Source organism: Lactuca sativa, chromosome 6, assembly GCF_002870075.4.
Source record: "Lactuca sativa cultivar Salinas chromosome 6, Lsat_Salinas_v11, whole genome shotgun sequence".
In the NCBI taxonomy this organism is placed as follows: domain Eukaryota; kingdom Viridiplantae; phylum Streptophyta; class Magnoliopsida; order Asterales; family Asteraceae; genus Lactuca; species Lactuca sativa.
In genome coordinates, this window is record NC_056628.2 from 113,273,457 (window position 1) to 113,289,590 (window position 16,134).

Sequence of the window (16,134 nt, forward strand, 5' to 3'; positions counted from 1 at the left end):
AAAACTTAAAAGACGCGACTCTAGAAGCTCCGTCTTCTCAAAATCTTGCGGGAGTACCTGTCTTAACGGTTGCCTGAGAATACAAAGTGATTTTGAAAGTGTATCAACACATATAGTACTTTGTTATAGTAAAAAAAATAGTTTTAATTCACATAAAACTATGAATGTATGTTTTCTCTATGCTGGAATAATCTTCTGTATTCGTACTTATGTTAAAACCCTCTGGATTCACCAGTGATACATGTAAAATAATGTTTTATAGCCTTATCATTTAAATAAAACTATGTGAAGTGGTTACTTATTCATACACCAATCGTGTTGTTCAATACCAAATTGTGAGTTCTCATAACCATACTAATACGACGGATGGTTTGACACGACGTTCTTCAGGCGTCAAAATCGTTTATGATATTTGTCACCCTAGGCCTGCCGACCTGACTGTAGCTAACAATCGAGGTTTGGGATTGTTAGTCCTGTATAGATCTATACGCAAACTCACGCTCTCCCTCCAAGAGACTCTAGTTATTAAGGTCAGGACTTTTTTTGGCACTTAAATAAGTACTTGAAGATGTTATCTCACAAAACAATATCGACGCTTAAGTGTAGAATAATTGAAAAATCCTTTGAAATGAATAACTGTTTATATGTTCCATAAGCTATACCTAATATAGTTTATATGTTCGTTACGGTGATAAAACCTGTATTTAGTAAGATAATACTTATATTCCATAAACTATACCAATTACAGTTTATATATTCGTTTGTTTTGTATCTCGGTATCTTGTAAATATGATATCGGCGTTCAATAAGCTATACCTATTATAGTTTATATGTTCGTTCCATTAGAATTATGATTATACTGAAAATTTTCCTTTGCTCAACATGTTACAAAGGATTAAAGATCTGTACTTATATATATATATATATATATATATATATATATATATATATATATATATATATATATATATATAATATGTTACCATGAAAATAATGGTTGTAGTTGATTGAAACAGTTTAAGGTCATTTTAAATTGTTTGTAACTGTTTGAAATCGTTTGACTGTTTACACAAATTTAATTGTGTTGTACTTGTATTCCCCCCTAAAAACATGAAAAAATATTGAAAACGTAGGGGTATGAACTCACATCGAATGTGCATTAACTTGAATTAGCGAGTTGTAGAGACGATCCTCGGGTAGGCGTGCGCGCGAACAATGTTATCTTAAAATAATTATTTTCGACGTCGTATTTAAATTAATAATATAGTAATTTAAATATTAGGTTAAATAATAATTTAATTATATAAGAAGGACTTACAATTAAATTGGAATTAATTGGAAATGTTGAAAATGAGTTTTCGGTTGGAAAATGGGGTTTACGGTTGGAGGTTATGGTGTTAACGGTTGGATCTTGGTGTTCTTGAGGAGTTTATGAGGACTTGAGTATCATATGAAGATATGGCGATTTGAAGATGAATTGAATTTTCTTGATGAAATCTGAGTAAAAGTTATGAAGATTTGAAGGTTCACGGATGATAGTTGAGAGGATTTTGGGAGTGTTTTCAAATGAAAAGTGTGAGAATTGAAAGTGTTTTCGCCATAACACTTATATATAGGGGTGGTTTACGGTTTTCTACTCAAAGGAAAGATAGGTTTTTGGATTTGGGTCAAGGTGAAAAGTGTTTTTGGATTAGGGATAATGACTTGAGAGGGTAACCTATTTTAGTTTTTTGTCACATTTGGTCACTAAATTATTTTTCGTGCTTTATTAACCCTTGAACTTATTGAAACGTATACATTATACCAGTATGACTGGTAATAGCAGGTTTTGCCGGTTTCCGGCGTTGTTTCCGGCCAAACATAAGTTTTCCGGTCATCTTCTCCGATCAAACTCGATTTCCCGACGTTATTTCCGACAACATCTCTGTGAATACCCAAAATGGTCAAGAACTCTGATCTATTCTCCCCTTCTCTTTTTGCATGAACTCATGAGCTCCAAATACATCAGATCTCTCTCTGATCTGTGATGAACACACACATAAATACTTATCAGATCACTGTTCATCGTCTTCAACCTCTGGTTATGATGTTCTTAAGCAAACCTGAAATGATTTCTTGAGCAAAACTTCGGTTTTTTGAAGAATAAAACCCAGAATTCGAAAAACATACTCAATCAAATCATCCATGGCAGATCTAGCAAAAAAAAAAAAAACAAAATCATACTTGTATGTCGATCTAGTTCATGCTCAAAAAATATCCTTATGGGTTTCATTTCGATTTATAAACCCATAACTCAAATTTGAAGCGCACACACACACACATGAACTCGAATCTGAAAAGGAGTTCATACAAGAAACTGACCTTTGGGATTTTTGGGATTCTGATGAACGAACTTGAGTTCTTCAAAACTTCCTTCTCGAAAACGGATTTCAGATCAGGGTTTCTTCAAAAAACAACGAGTTTATTCCTTCTGGAAAATGGATTTAAGATCTGCCATGGATTTGTTCTTCAAAACTTGATTTATGATCTTCAAAAACCGATGAGTTTGTTCCTTTTGGAAAAACCCCAATTCGAAACCTGCAAAATCATTTCTTCAACAAAATCGTTTCAATTATGGGTTACTTGAACAAAATCATATCGATTTTTGGGTTTCTTGAACATAACATTTCAAGTTCTAGGGTTTTTAGATGAAGAACACACTGAAAAATGAAGAACAGATGCGAAGAGTTTCATGAAAACACATATGGTGAGACAAAATTATGGGCCTTCAGTTCTCTGAGCTTTTCACATGAACACACATATGGTGAGACAAAATTACGTTTTTTGTTGGATTTCTGTGGGTTCTAAACTTATTTTTTGTAGGTAAATTAATAATATTGGTAAGGAAAAACTCATATTTGACTGGAAAAAATGGTCGGGGAAGATAACTGAAGATGTCGTCGGAGGTAAGATACGCCGGAAATGTCGCCGGAGGTGCTCCAAAATAGGTTTTACCTGCTATTGCCGGTAATAATGGTGTGATTAAGACAAAAATACAAGTTTAAGGGTTAACAGGGCACCAAAAATAGTTAAGTGACTAAATATGTACAAAACATATAGTTAATTACCCTTTTAAGTCATTATCCCTTTGGATTAAAAGCAAGCGAAAAAACCAAAATGGAACAATTTCAAACCGTAAACCCTCCATGCATTTATTACATTAGGCGTAAACTCCATTTCCTTTAATTAGCTCGGGTGAAAACTCATTTAATGGTTATATTTATGTTTTAAACCCTTAGTCTTTCAACATATGTTCATTTATACTACTCTAAATTAGCTTAGTTTTCAATCCATATTTCAACATGATTTTCCACATAAACTTGTATATAAGTTAAATGAATCATGCACTCAAGGCATTTAAAGTTCTTATAACCACAAGTTAGGTTGTGAATTTACTTGTATAAGGTTGTAGTTTAGACTTTTAATGACTTGAAATAACGGGTTGTCACAGATTTTATTGAAAATGGTTAAGTTATCACATCCTAAAGTCAATTATATACTTGCTTTTCCTTAATCTAGACCGCAAACACTATAATATATCCTAGCATGACCGCAATCACATGTGATTGCGATTGCGGTCCTGTGATGGATTTCACTTTTGGTTTTTGGTCCTAAGTCCTTTCCCATTGTGTTTTCGGTTTGCTTTCACCCAATAAAATGGTGATTTCGGTCATGCTAGGATTCCTTGGCCGAAAACATAAAGCAAGGTCCCATTTTGATTCATGTTTTAATCATTAACTTATCTTGGCTTCCAAATATTTGTTATGAACATGATTTTTAATATGTGCTTATATACGTACTTATATCAACGATTTCCTTTTTTGTTTATAAGATCGATTGCAACAAGGTTACATCATGAGTTTATTGACACATATTACAATCTAAACTTTTCTAGTTGTGACACTTTTCGGGTCGGTCTTTTTAGCCCGATTAAAATAACTTGAAATCCAAATTGGACAAAAATAGATATTCAAAACCGATCCAAATAATTTATTCGGTTCTAATTCAGGTCGGTCCAGTCCGGGTTTCGGTTGTCGGTCCAATCTCACGTCCATACTTAGGTCATACTTAGGTCATTAATAATATTTTATTTTATTTTTTAAGAAAGGGTTTTTTGGCATTTATTATTGTCAAAGATGTTTGTTTCCTTTCATCGTTTGCATCCTTCCACCCGTCAGTCTCTCCACACCGGCCATCCCTCCGGCAGACGTCGGTCCTTACTCCACCTCCGTCGCTCCACATCACCGCCGCCGCCGATCAGGTACGGTCTTTTCCGTCTCACTTCATTCTCCTCTCTCGTTTCTCTTTTCTTCTCTCGCTCTCAATCTACTCCACGACACTACCGCCCCTTCTCCCTCCTCCGCCTGCCTCCCTCCCCCAGCGAAACCGCCGCTGCCAGACCCGCCAGAGATACCGCTGATGCCAGCCCTGCCAGACACACCGCCTCCGACATCCCCGCCATCGTCGCCTCCCTGTTTCACCGACCTGATGCTTCAACATCTTCCCGTCTCTTTCTATCCCGGTAATACTCATACCTTCTGTTATACATTCATCTGGCCCTCTACCACCGACCGGTCTCCTGTTGTCATCGTTCTCATCATTTTCGGTTTTGGATTTTGGATTTGTGGGTTTTTATTTTCGATTTACTTTTTCATTCAATAGCCCAAATGACCTGCTGTAGGATTGGATTCAGTTGGATTCAGATTAGGTCATTTTTTGTTTATGATTTGGTCATTGCGCCTGTGATTTGCAGGTTTTTTGTGTGGATTAGTGGTTGATGTTTGTTGTTTCGTATTTGGTTATTGCACTGTAACTAACTAATGATTTAGATTGATAGAAAATTAGCTAATGCATGAACGAGGTGTTGTTGTTGTATTCTCATGGATCTGTTTCAATTACCTTGATTTCTACACTTGTCATTCCTCCTCTTAACAAGAAAGTGGTCTCCTTTCCTCACAGTTCAATTAACTTGATTTTGTGATTTTTGTGAAGTAAAGGTATGTTTGATTTTCTGATTTTTGTGAAGTAATGTATGTTTGATTCTCTGATTGTTGAGATTAAATTGAAATTAGAATGCTAGAATTGGTTATAGTTTTCAAAGTAAAATCTCTTAATAAGGAAAATGCTGAAAGTACAATGTTGTAATTGAAAGTAGAAATTTAGACCTTTTAAAAATTTAGATCCTGCCAAACACCCCCTTTGTATGAAGGCATGGAAAAAGATATTTTACCACTTCAAAAGCAAACACTACCTTACCCTCGGCATTTATTTTTTTCAGTCGCGTGAGTCTTTTTCTTCTCCATCTTTGTAGCAGCCTTTGATTCTTTGGTATAATCATCTTGATTCTTCAATTTCTCAGTTAAGTATATATCTTCCATTCTACTACTGTTCATAGGGGTTTCGATTTTGGCTTTTGAGTTTTAGGGTTAGGGTGTGTTTTGACTTTTGATTGGCATTTATATATTCGATTTTCTGTTTTAGGGTTTCCATATATGACTTGAGAGGCTATATATATATATATATATATATATATATATATATATATATATATATATATATATATATATATATATATACTCTTGCACTTAAATTTAAGTTTTCTGAGTCAGTAATATACAGATTTTTGTATCAGTTTTTAAAGTATGTGATCTTGCTCCAAGGACACTAGGTTGATGAGTCATGACAGTTCTCCAATGAACAACCATTTTTTTGTTCACCATCACGTCTGGACAGAAGGGTAAAATGGTCACTTACCATCATTCAGACGGTTGGTTCATCCGGTCCAAAAAAGAAACAATCTTTGTTAATACAATGCTTTTCTCCAGACAACCATCATTTATCTTGATTCTTGACAACACTTGATGGAAAAAAGAAAAAAAAAACAAGCTCTATTACATGTTTTATATGATTGAACCTTAAAACATAAAACATAATGTTTTTTTTTTTTTTGGGAGCAGGACTTGAAGACCAACCATGGTAGCACCATCTTCAGGGTCCAGTTCACTCAAGGAGTATTTGAAAAGATACGAAAATAATGAGGAGGAGGAGAAGAAGAAGAAGAAAAAGAAAAAGAAGATGAAAAGTAAGCCTGATATGAATGGTGTTCTTGTTGTTGATGAGGATCCTGTTTGGCAAAAGCCAGTTCAGCTTGAAGAAGAAGATGATGAGTCACAAGGTATGCCAATAAAATTTCTTGTTCAGTAGATTTCTTCACCTATGATTTTAATGTTCTTTGTTAAAATATCAAGGACCAAATGTGAAAAATAACAACGTACTTTCATTTATTTGTGTATTATAGCATCCTACTTCCATTTTCATTCTATTACAACATTGAACAAAACAACCCAATTATAGCATTGTACTTTCATTTTATTTTCTTCTTAGGACATTATAGTTTAAAAAATCCACCCAATTAAAAATTGCTTTGTATTTGGATAATAGTGCTTTTTTTAAATTACAATGCTGTAACAGGAAGAAATGGAAGTAGGAGGCTTATAGTAAACAAATCAAATGAAATTATATTGCTACTTCTTGCATTTAACCCAATATAAAATACTAAAAGCGAGAAATAACATGTACTTTCAGTTCTTTCTTGTAAATGTATTGTATTTTGATGAATTTACCCAATTATAGCAATGCAAATTGCTTAGTATTTAGATGATATTGCTATAAATATAATTGATAGATTTTCAAAGTACAATAATGTAATAGGAAAAGATGCTTTATAAATAATTATAATCACCCTTGTAATGTATACAGATGAAGAGAAGCCACAAGTTGATGAAGATATTGAAGTGAAACGAATGAAAAGATTAGAGCAACTTAAAAGCCGGCGCCCTTTTGGTGCTATTTCTGAAGATGGAAGTGGTTGGGTTCCCGTGTCTGATACTGCCAAAAATTCCGACATCTCTCCGCCACGTAGACGTAGGGCCCGGAATGATACACCGGAACCGGAATCAGAATCCGAACATATAACGGAATTGAATTCCGACATGTCCCCACCCCGTAAACGAAGGGCCCGGAACGATACACCGGAACCGGAATCCGATCCCGATCTTTCTCCTCCTCGGAAGGGCCGCAGTCGAGAGTCTGATATTTCTCCTCCTCGACGGGGGCATAATCGTCCACATGAAGATCTTTCTCCCCCGAGAAAAAAACATTCTCCACCGAGAAAACCTATCAAGGAATCAGAGAGGCCAAAAACTGGTTTAGTCAGTGGTAAAGATATAAAAGAAGAAATTGCTAAAACAAAGAAGGAAGATTGGTTGAGGTAATCATATCTCTTCTTTGTTATTTGCTAATGGGACATAAGTTTCAATTTTTTTTTTTTTTGTCCCACAATAAAGGTGGAATAGGGACTCGCTCTCGTCTGTGCAAAAGACATTGATACCCTCCGCTCTGCATCCTTAGTATTGAAAGTGCGCTTAATAAATAGATCCGGAAGGGATTAAATAATCTTTTAAGGGCTATTTTCGATGATGAGAATGTGGAGGGCGTTAACGTCTTTTGCACATATGAGAGATTGTGAGCTAGTCCTTGTCCCACTTTTTTGGATGGGTTAAAAAAAAAAAATTACATTTTTGTCCCAATCAAATGCAAGCCAAACTCTTGTCTGAAACCTTGTTGTAGAAGGTCAGAATTACTGATTATATATATTACTTGCAGGTTTCAAAAAATGGATCCTTCGATAAGTGGGCGAAATGCTGAAGGCGTACGTCGTGATAAGAGAACTGGTTAGTTTTAAATTCCTAAATAATATTTGTATACACTATACGATACAATGTTTTTTTTACTATTTCTTGTTAAAAATATATTTTTAATTCCACTTGTGGTTTTTTTTTTTTCAGGGGAACGCCTGACAAAGGACCAGATCAAAGCACTACAAAAGGAAGATGAGAAGCCAAAGGTACTCAACTATTAGTTTTCATATATAAAGTTTTATATTTTGAAATGTCTCGATTCTCAAATTGGTTTGTGCATTTCTGTTCATGTTGTAGAATTATTTTCATGTAGTAAACAGACTTCAAATATTTCAAAATTAATTTTAATATCTTTAACATCATGTTATTGAAGTATACTAAAAATTTTTTAAGCACTGAAAACAACTGATAAGAACACTAAACAAATAAGAAGGAATCGTGCTTGTATAACCAATAATGTGAGACATGATGCTATGAGTTACATACATGCGTAGTTGATTTGTTAATTATGGTGCAATTATTATATTTAAAATACATAATGTTACTTAAATTGTATTCTTATTTAACAAAACTATTTCGAACAGGAGATAAAACTGGAATGGGGCAAGGGTTTGGCTCAAAAACGGGAAGCAGAGGCAAGGCTGCAGGAATTGGAAGTTGAGAAGGCTAAACCATTTGCAAGAACAAGGTAAAAAATGTCTATTATATTTCATGTAAAACATCTTAAAGATTCTTATTGGAGATCTCTACATCTTTTATAATCATAAGATGATAACATAGATATCAATGGACTGGACAACAAATTTGAAAATCATGTCCGACTGTTAAGACTAGTAAGATTAAGGATGTTTGCATATTCTTATTTATCGATTTAGCTCTTATTACATTTTAGATTTTTTTTTTACATTTTACTAAATTACAAAAGAAAAAGTAAAGAAACCTTACCAAGTCTATACAAATAAGTCGTTTTTAAGAAAAACCTAATCAAATTAATTGTCAATCAAACATTAGAGTTCCAGTAACATTTTACTATAAAAAACATAATGCATCTCTTTTTTTTTTTTTTTTTTTTTTTTGTATTCTTCAGAGATGATCCGGATCTTGATAATATGCTGAAGGACAGAGTTAGATGGGGGGACCCCATGGCACATCTAGTGAAGGTAATTAAGTTAAACCCTAAACCTTAATTCAAATTCAAATTCAACCGACTGATATTATTTATGTAATGTTTCAGAAGAAGCAATCAGAAATGATTCTTCCAGATATAGGAGACAACGAGAGGATGAGAGAATCAGGGTTTATAGTTCCTCAAGAAGTCCCTAATCACAGTTGGTTGAAGAGAGGCTTTGAGGCTGCACCAAATCGCTATGGTATCAGACCAGGACGACACTGGGATGGGGTTGACCGCAGCAACGGTTAGTCAATTCTTTTTTTTTTTTTTTTTTTTTTTTTTTTTTTTTTTTTGTTACATAATACATATTGCTAAAAAAATCAAAGTACTTTGCTTTACTTTTAATATTTTCATTAATTGAATTTATTTTTGAATTGATTGGAAGTGATGAATTGATGTTTGTTTGTTTTGCAGGATTTGAGAAGCAAATGTTCAATAGACAAAATGAGAAACAAGCTACAGAAAGAGAAGCTTACTTGTGGTCGGTAGCTGATATGTGAAGTGTGCTAAAATGGGAAATATTGTCCTTGTTTTTGCTTACTTTTAATGTCGCTCTTGATGACTTTTGTGTTGTATTTTAATTAAAGTTTGGATTGAAATGAGGCAAATGGTACGTGACCACAAGTATAAGCATATAATTAATTGCAGAGAAATTAAATATCTCCTACCTTTTGTTCCTACTTATACTCCTACCCAATTAAATGATGATATTTGTAACATTTAATGTTTATTTATTGAAATTTAATAATATTTTAGGATACTAACATGACACTTGTCATCTTTTAAATGGGTAGAAAGATTGGTAGGTACAAAAGTAGGATGATATTTAATTTCTCTTAATTGCATGACTGAAAAAGGAAAAAAAAACCTTCGATCAAGTTTTATATGTATTATCATCAGGGTCATATTGAACTTAGATTTTAATAAGTATTGAATCTAGGGTTAAGTCTAACCATATGTTGCTTTCCGTATGATTTATCGAAGTTATTTTTTTTAGACAAAACAACATTAATACCATAAAAACCATTATTTATACACTCTCGTTTTGATTTAACCTTATTATTTTTTTTGTTACTTATTTGTGTCGACACTTTATGAAAAGTCAATGATAGCTGGTGTCATCGGTTTAGCATGTAAACCTCACTCTTATATATCTAAATTTGTTATTCGCCCCAAATACTCTAATTCACTCTTCATTTGATGTTCTTCCTCGCGCATCACCCGCCTTCTTCCCCATGGCTTCGTCTTCAATAGTCTTCTATTGGCAAATCTTGTTATCGCACCAAGTGTGATTGTGGTGATCAAATATAATACTTAATTTCAAGAACCGATAAAAACCTAGGAATAAAGTTCAAAGCATGCCCTAACTATAAGGTAAAATTAAGAGATTTTGTTTTTTTTTCCATTTTATTATATTTCCAGAGTTATTAAATGAAGATCACATTAGCAGGGTACCAAAAAAGGGTGTAAATATTTCAAGTGGTTTGACACAATGGAGTTGGTTTTTAATGATAATGAAAGGGAACCATACAATGAAATTGTTGCCAATAGTGTACCACAGGTTGTTTTGGTGATTATGATGATTATTGGTGTAATTCATATACTTGCCATTGTATTTTAATGCATTGCCCTAGGTTAAGGCAACTGTTGTAATGTTGGTATTTTGGCAGGGTTAAGACATTACAGTAAAAGTAGTAGTTGCAAGGGTGTTGTAGTTTGATGTAAGAACTAGTTGGTTAATTGTTGATTTCAGATTGTAATGTTTATATAAAAGTATCTTGATGGCAATCCAATGCTATTTATGATCCATGTGGTTTGGTATTACATTATAGTGATTCACTGCAATGATAATGTAGTTATGGTAAAGGACAAGTAAAGTCAACGTACTTTAAATAATTAACTTATGACAATTTGCTTAAACTGAAATGACAAGTAAACGCAACGTACTTTAAATACTTGCATTGTTAATCACATAAAAGGGGGTATTACAATTAGAACCAAACATCCAATTGCTTAACAATGTTACAAATGGCTATTAACTATCAATGTTCGAAAAGGCCTAACTGAATACTAGATGTTGATTTGCAATTGGACGATTGTTACCAAAAGCTAATGCAATGTTAACAAAAAGGGCAAGCAAAATACATAGTGCCCATGATACCCCCTCCTAAATACTCCTACTCCAAACTATAGGGTTTCTCCACACTAAAACCCTCTCATTCATTCTCATAAACTGCCTTCTTGAGCTTGATCTTCACAATTCTCTCAGAAATGTTCCTTTTCCTAGGCCTCCCAACTTGTGTAGCTTCAATGAAGTCATTCTCCATTACACTAGTGGCACAAGGTAGGTATCAAATCCCCTTCTAAGTCTCCTTCCAAGTGATCATCAATCTCTTTAACATCTACACCATGTAACACATGATGCAGTTAATTACCCTTTTTAAATCACATTATTATAAGAAATTTAAAGTAAAGGTTGGCATACCATTTCCACTGGTGGCATAGGGTCAGGTATCACATCCTGAACATCCCCTTCTAAGTTATCTTCAATCTCATTAACATCTATATCCTATGTTATATGATGCATTTATGAATTAAAGCACAAATGAGGCATTTATAAGAAATAAAAAATGGAGGTTGGTATACCTAAGGTATCACATCCACATCCCCTTCCAAGTTATATTCCAAGTTATCTTCAATCTCATTAACATCTATTTCTTGGATCATATGATGCATTTATGAATTAAAACACAAATGAGGCATTTATAAGGAAATTAAAATGGAATTCGGCATACCATTTCTACTAGTGCATAGGGCCAAGCATCAAATTTACCCTTTCCAAATATTGTGCAATATCATGAAGTTCATATCCACATTCTTGCAACATTAATACATCATCATTATAAGCAATGATTGGAGGTTGGATTGCATTTACTGGGGGGCCCTCCTAAAACATTTCATCTTGGTTTTTCCTAATAATGATCATCCTCTTGTACAACTTCCTGAACATCATCATTACTTTCTTGAACATCATCTACACTTGGTTGAACATTAGAAGCTGCTTCAACTTTTTCACAATTTGCTTGAATATCTATACTTGCTTGAACATTAACATGATCAGTTGCTTGAACATCATCCTAAAAATTTGCATTAACCCCTTGCACTTGATCCTATGCAGTTGCTTCAATATTTTCACTTGCTTAAACATCATCCTGAACAGTTGCATTAACCCAATAGTTTGAACATCATGCTATGTAGTTGCTTCAATAGTTGCTTTATTTGAGGATCCTTCTCCATCCCCTTTTCTCTTCTTGTTTCTTTTCACTATAAGTTTAGCTTTCCTTTGATTTGAAGTTCCCTCTCCATCCCTGTTTGGTATTCCATTCCATCCCTCCTTGGCCTTCCTGTTTTTTTAGGTGGCACATAGTCCCTGGTCACTCACTCATTCTTACAAGATTTCAAGTTATGTCCCAAATTGTAAACATTTGCTACACCTAATAGTCCTACAAACTCTAGCTCTAATAGTTGGGAACTTGGAATCATTGACATTAGACACATGCCTTCTTCTCTTGGTTTTTGGCCTACCGGACATTCTCCTTATCAATGGAGGTAATGTCTTTATATATGCAGTGGGTACCAACATGTTGCTGCTATCCACTGATGATATATTTGTGGTATATGCAACCACAAATTTCTCCTTTTGGAACCAAATGCTGAGAAAATCAGTTGGATTCATGTGAATGTAGTTTTGCTGCTGCTTGATCATGCACACATGTGTAATAGTGTGCTTATAAATCCATTTTATAAGATGCACATCTATACATTGTCTCAAATACAAACCCTCCAATTGTTATCACTTTTTAGTTCCTAGAAATAAAAACTAAAAACAACAAGTTTACTGCTGCTTGACCATGCACACATGTGCAATAGTGTGCTTCTAAATCCACTTTGTAAGATGCACATCTATACATTTTCTCAAATACAAACCCTCCAGTTGCTATCACTTTCCACTTCCTAGAAATAAAAACTAAAAAGAACAAGTTAATGTTAAGTACAAAGCAAAACATAAATAACTGAAGGTAATAACTTACCGGTAAGTATTTACCTTATCCCTTTTCCAAACTCCATTTTTCTATGATAGCTGGACAAGATTCAGTTTTCCATGTAGAAGCTTTATCATCCAAAAAGTAAAACCTAGCCATGACATATATTCATATTTCCTCTAACATTTTTAGAAGTGTTTTATTCCTAATATCTTTGATCATGGAGTTAAGGACTCAGAACTACCATTTTCCACAACCTCACATGCATACCCTTGTGAAAAATGCCCTACACCAAGATTCTAGATTCCTAGACATCAACCAAGCATACCCATTCGGGGTGATTTTCTTCATTTTTTCCATTTTAGCCACAAAATCCCCTTCAACAGTATTAGTTGCAGCAGCCTAGGACAAGTTCTTCAACTCTAAACCTGTATAAGTCTTCTTGAACTTGGCGTAAACATGTCTTGCACACTGCCTATGTTCAACATATGGAAGGATAGCTTTCCCAGATTCTAGAAGTCTCTGAAACCAGTAAATAAAACATTAATATTGGTTAGTCAATATAAATGAATAAATGAAAAACTTTATAACCTATTTAAGTTTACCTTGTGTTGATCTGAAATGAAAACTAGACCGCTTCCACAATCAACATCCAAGTCATCAACCAAAAGTTGTAAAAACCAAGTCCAATTGTCTTTGATCTCAACGTTCACTACAACCCATGCAATTGGATAGACGTGATTGTTAGCATCTCTTCCAATAATAGTCAAAATATCCCCTTTGAATTGTCCCTTTAGGAAACATCCATCTAATCCAATCACATGTATGCACCCTCTATTCCAACCATCTTTGAATGCCTTAAAACATGCATAAAAACGTTGAAAATAGTTCTTGCCATCTGGATTTACTGTCACTCCTACTTTGCATGTGCTTCCAGGGTTAGATCTAAGGATTTCATTGGCATAATCCCATACCTTAGCATAGTGTTACTCTAGTTTAACTTATATCATTTCCCTTGCTCTTACCCTAGCTCTATGACATTGCCCCTTTGACACTTTAACCGAGTAGTTTCTATTTACATCCTCCATCATCTCAAGCAATGTCATTTTTAGCTTCCAAATTATATCCTTAATGTAGTGTTTTTCTAACCAATTACAACTAAAAAAATGTCCAAAATTATAATTTCTTGCACAGAGATGTGTTTTGATCATATATTTTATTTGAAAAGTACGTTCGTTGTACTTCTATGAAGCGTGGATCCTAAAGGGACATGGTTTTTTTGCATCTTTTCTCATACACTTAACAATTAACCTACTTTTTGTCACTCTTCTTGAACCTAAGTTGGTGATATATGTTTGGACCTAGATAGCCCAATTAAAAATGGATTACTTGCCAAGGAGATGGGCTTTACTAATTTGGGCTTTGGAGTGTGCTTGATTTTGTGGATTTGGGCTTGAAATGGGGTGGGCCGATTTGTTTTGGCTACATGGAAGTTGTGACCACATTTTTTTGGACTTGTTGGTGATCATGGAATAAATTTGAACCATTTCCTTGTCTTGTGTGTAGCATGGACGAAAATTGAAGAGTTTTTGGGAGTTTCTAGTAGTTATTGGCTAGTAGTTAATGTACTAGTTAAATAAAAGCTCTTAATGATGAGCCTTTTCACTTTTGTAACTCATGGCTCCTATTAACTATATGTAGGGCCGATTTCTATGAATAAATCATCACTTGAACTTGTTGAAATTTGCTCTATTTCTCAAATAAGATAGGTCTCTTATCGTGTGGTGTGTTGTGTGTCAATAGATCTTGGCATTCAACCTAGTTCTTGCTTCAATAGGTCTTGAGGTAAGAACTAACCCTATCCTCTTCTCTACCCTCATAGTCTCGTGTTCTACCCCCCTCTCTCTCTCTCTCTCTCTCTCTCTTTTCCATCCGAAAATAGCCCCCATACATGCATCATAGTGGTATCAGAGCCGAAACAATCCTGCAATCACCATGGATTTTAATGATCCCGTTTTTCTCTACAATCTTCAAGAAGCACTAAGGAACATCCAAGATGGCCAACCTAGAAGACAAGCAAGGCGTGAACTTAGGTCAAGTGAAGAATTCAAAGTCAATGAGTTGCAGGAATTTGCGGGTGGTACGGACCTAGCCAAATACTTGGAATAGGAAAGAAAAATTGAATGCATGTTCGAGTTCAAAGATGTAGATGATGAAAAGGCATGTAAGTTTGCCATCTTGAAACTTTGTGCTGGTGCCTCTTTGTGGTTCGAAGGGCTTAAGGCCAAGAGAACACGAGAGGGTAAAGACAAAATTGCATCGTGGGAATCATTAAAAAGAAAGTTAAGAAAAAGGTATGTACCAATTAATCACCGCATGGAAACCTATAGAAAAATAGCCGAGTTGAAACAAGGCAAAATGAACGTGGATGAATATATAGATGAATTTGAAAAATTGTCACTTATGGGTGATATTGATGAAGTCGAGGAGCAGAAAATGTCTCGGTTTTTACGCAGGTTGAACTAGAATATTGCTAACATTGTTGATTTGTATCCATATTCTGATTTTGACACTCTTTGTGGTTTGTGTTTAAAGTTGGAAAACCAAGAAAAATACAGGAAAACCGGTGTTCCTCAATCCGAATTCGGGAAATCTAAGTCTTGGGGTAAACCCGAGAATGCAACCGTCAATCCTTTTTCCGTGGGTAGTTCTTCCGGAGTTCCCAAAACTGCGACTCCTTCTAAAGATTCCAAGGAAACTAGTTTTTCTAAGGTACGATGCTACAAGTGCCAAGGTTTCAGGCATTTCCAAAGTTCGTGCCCAAATAAATGAGTCGTGACATTACGGGAAGCGATGGAATTCCGGGACGAGTTGCTAGAAGAAGAAAAAAAGACAAAGTTCCATCTTTGAGGAAGAGGCCGAACATAAAGAAGAAGAGGAGAATGAAAGCTACGAAGCTCCCGTCTATGACACGTTGTTGGTCCTTCGGGCATTACAAGCAAAGGTGACACACGAAGGGCTGACCAAAGAACTCAATTGTCTCATACTAAATGTCTGGTAAATGATAAATGGTGCAGTGTAATAGTGGATGGTGGTAGTTGTACTAATGTAGAATCAAGCGAAATGGTGGCAAAACTGGGATTGGTCACAATGAACCATCCTAAACCTGATGTGCTCCATT

General features: G+C 34.7%; 1 protein-coding gene across 3 annotated transcripts; it reads left to right on the forward strand.

Moving 5' to 3' along the window:
- Nucleotides 1-4,152: 4,152 nt before the first annotated feature.
- Nucleotides 4,153-9,534, forward strand: LOC111887409 (uncharacterized). 3 transcript variants are annotated; one of them, XM_042895836.2, is made up of 10 exons: nt 4,180-4,300; nt 5,318-5,397; nt 5,997-6,214; nt 6,799-7,309; nt 7,705-7,772; nt 7,887-7,945; nt 8,324-8,427; nt 8,827-8,899; nt 8,974-9,154; nt 9,325-9,534. In XM_042895836.2, exons 3-10 carry the CDS (start codon nt 6,013-6,015, stop codon nt 9,408-9,410), a joined length of 1,284 nt encoding a protein of 427 aa, XP_042751770.1. In that variant the 5' UTR covers nt 4,180-4,300; nt 5,318-5,397; nt 5,997-6,012; the 3' UTR covers nt 9,411-9,534. The 3 variants fall into 3 exon arrangements, with proteins under 3 accessions (XP_023739349.1, XP_042751770.1, XP_023739354.1); XM_023883581.3 differs by lacking the exon at nt 5,318-5,397 and having other exon boundaries at nt 4,153-4,300; XM_023883586.3 differs by lacking the exons at nt 4,180-4,300; nt 5,318-5,397 and adding an exon at nt 4,307-4,561.
- Nucleotides 9,535-16,134: the final 6,600 nt, after the last annotated feature.

Coding starts and splice junctions, on each gene's coding strand:
- LOC111887409 (XM_023883581.3), top strand. CDS start 6,013: ATGGTAGCACCATCTTCAGGGTCCAGTTCACTCAAGGAGTATTTGAAA. Junction 8,900..8,973: donor CCATGGCACATCTAGTGAAG/GTAATTAAGTTA, acceptor GTAATGTTTCAG/AAGAAGCAATCAGAAATGAT. Junction 9,155..9,324: donor TGGGGTTGACCGCAGCAACG/GTTAGTCAATTC, acceptor TTTGTTTTGCAG/GATTTGAGAAGCAAATGTTC.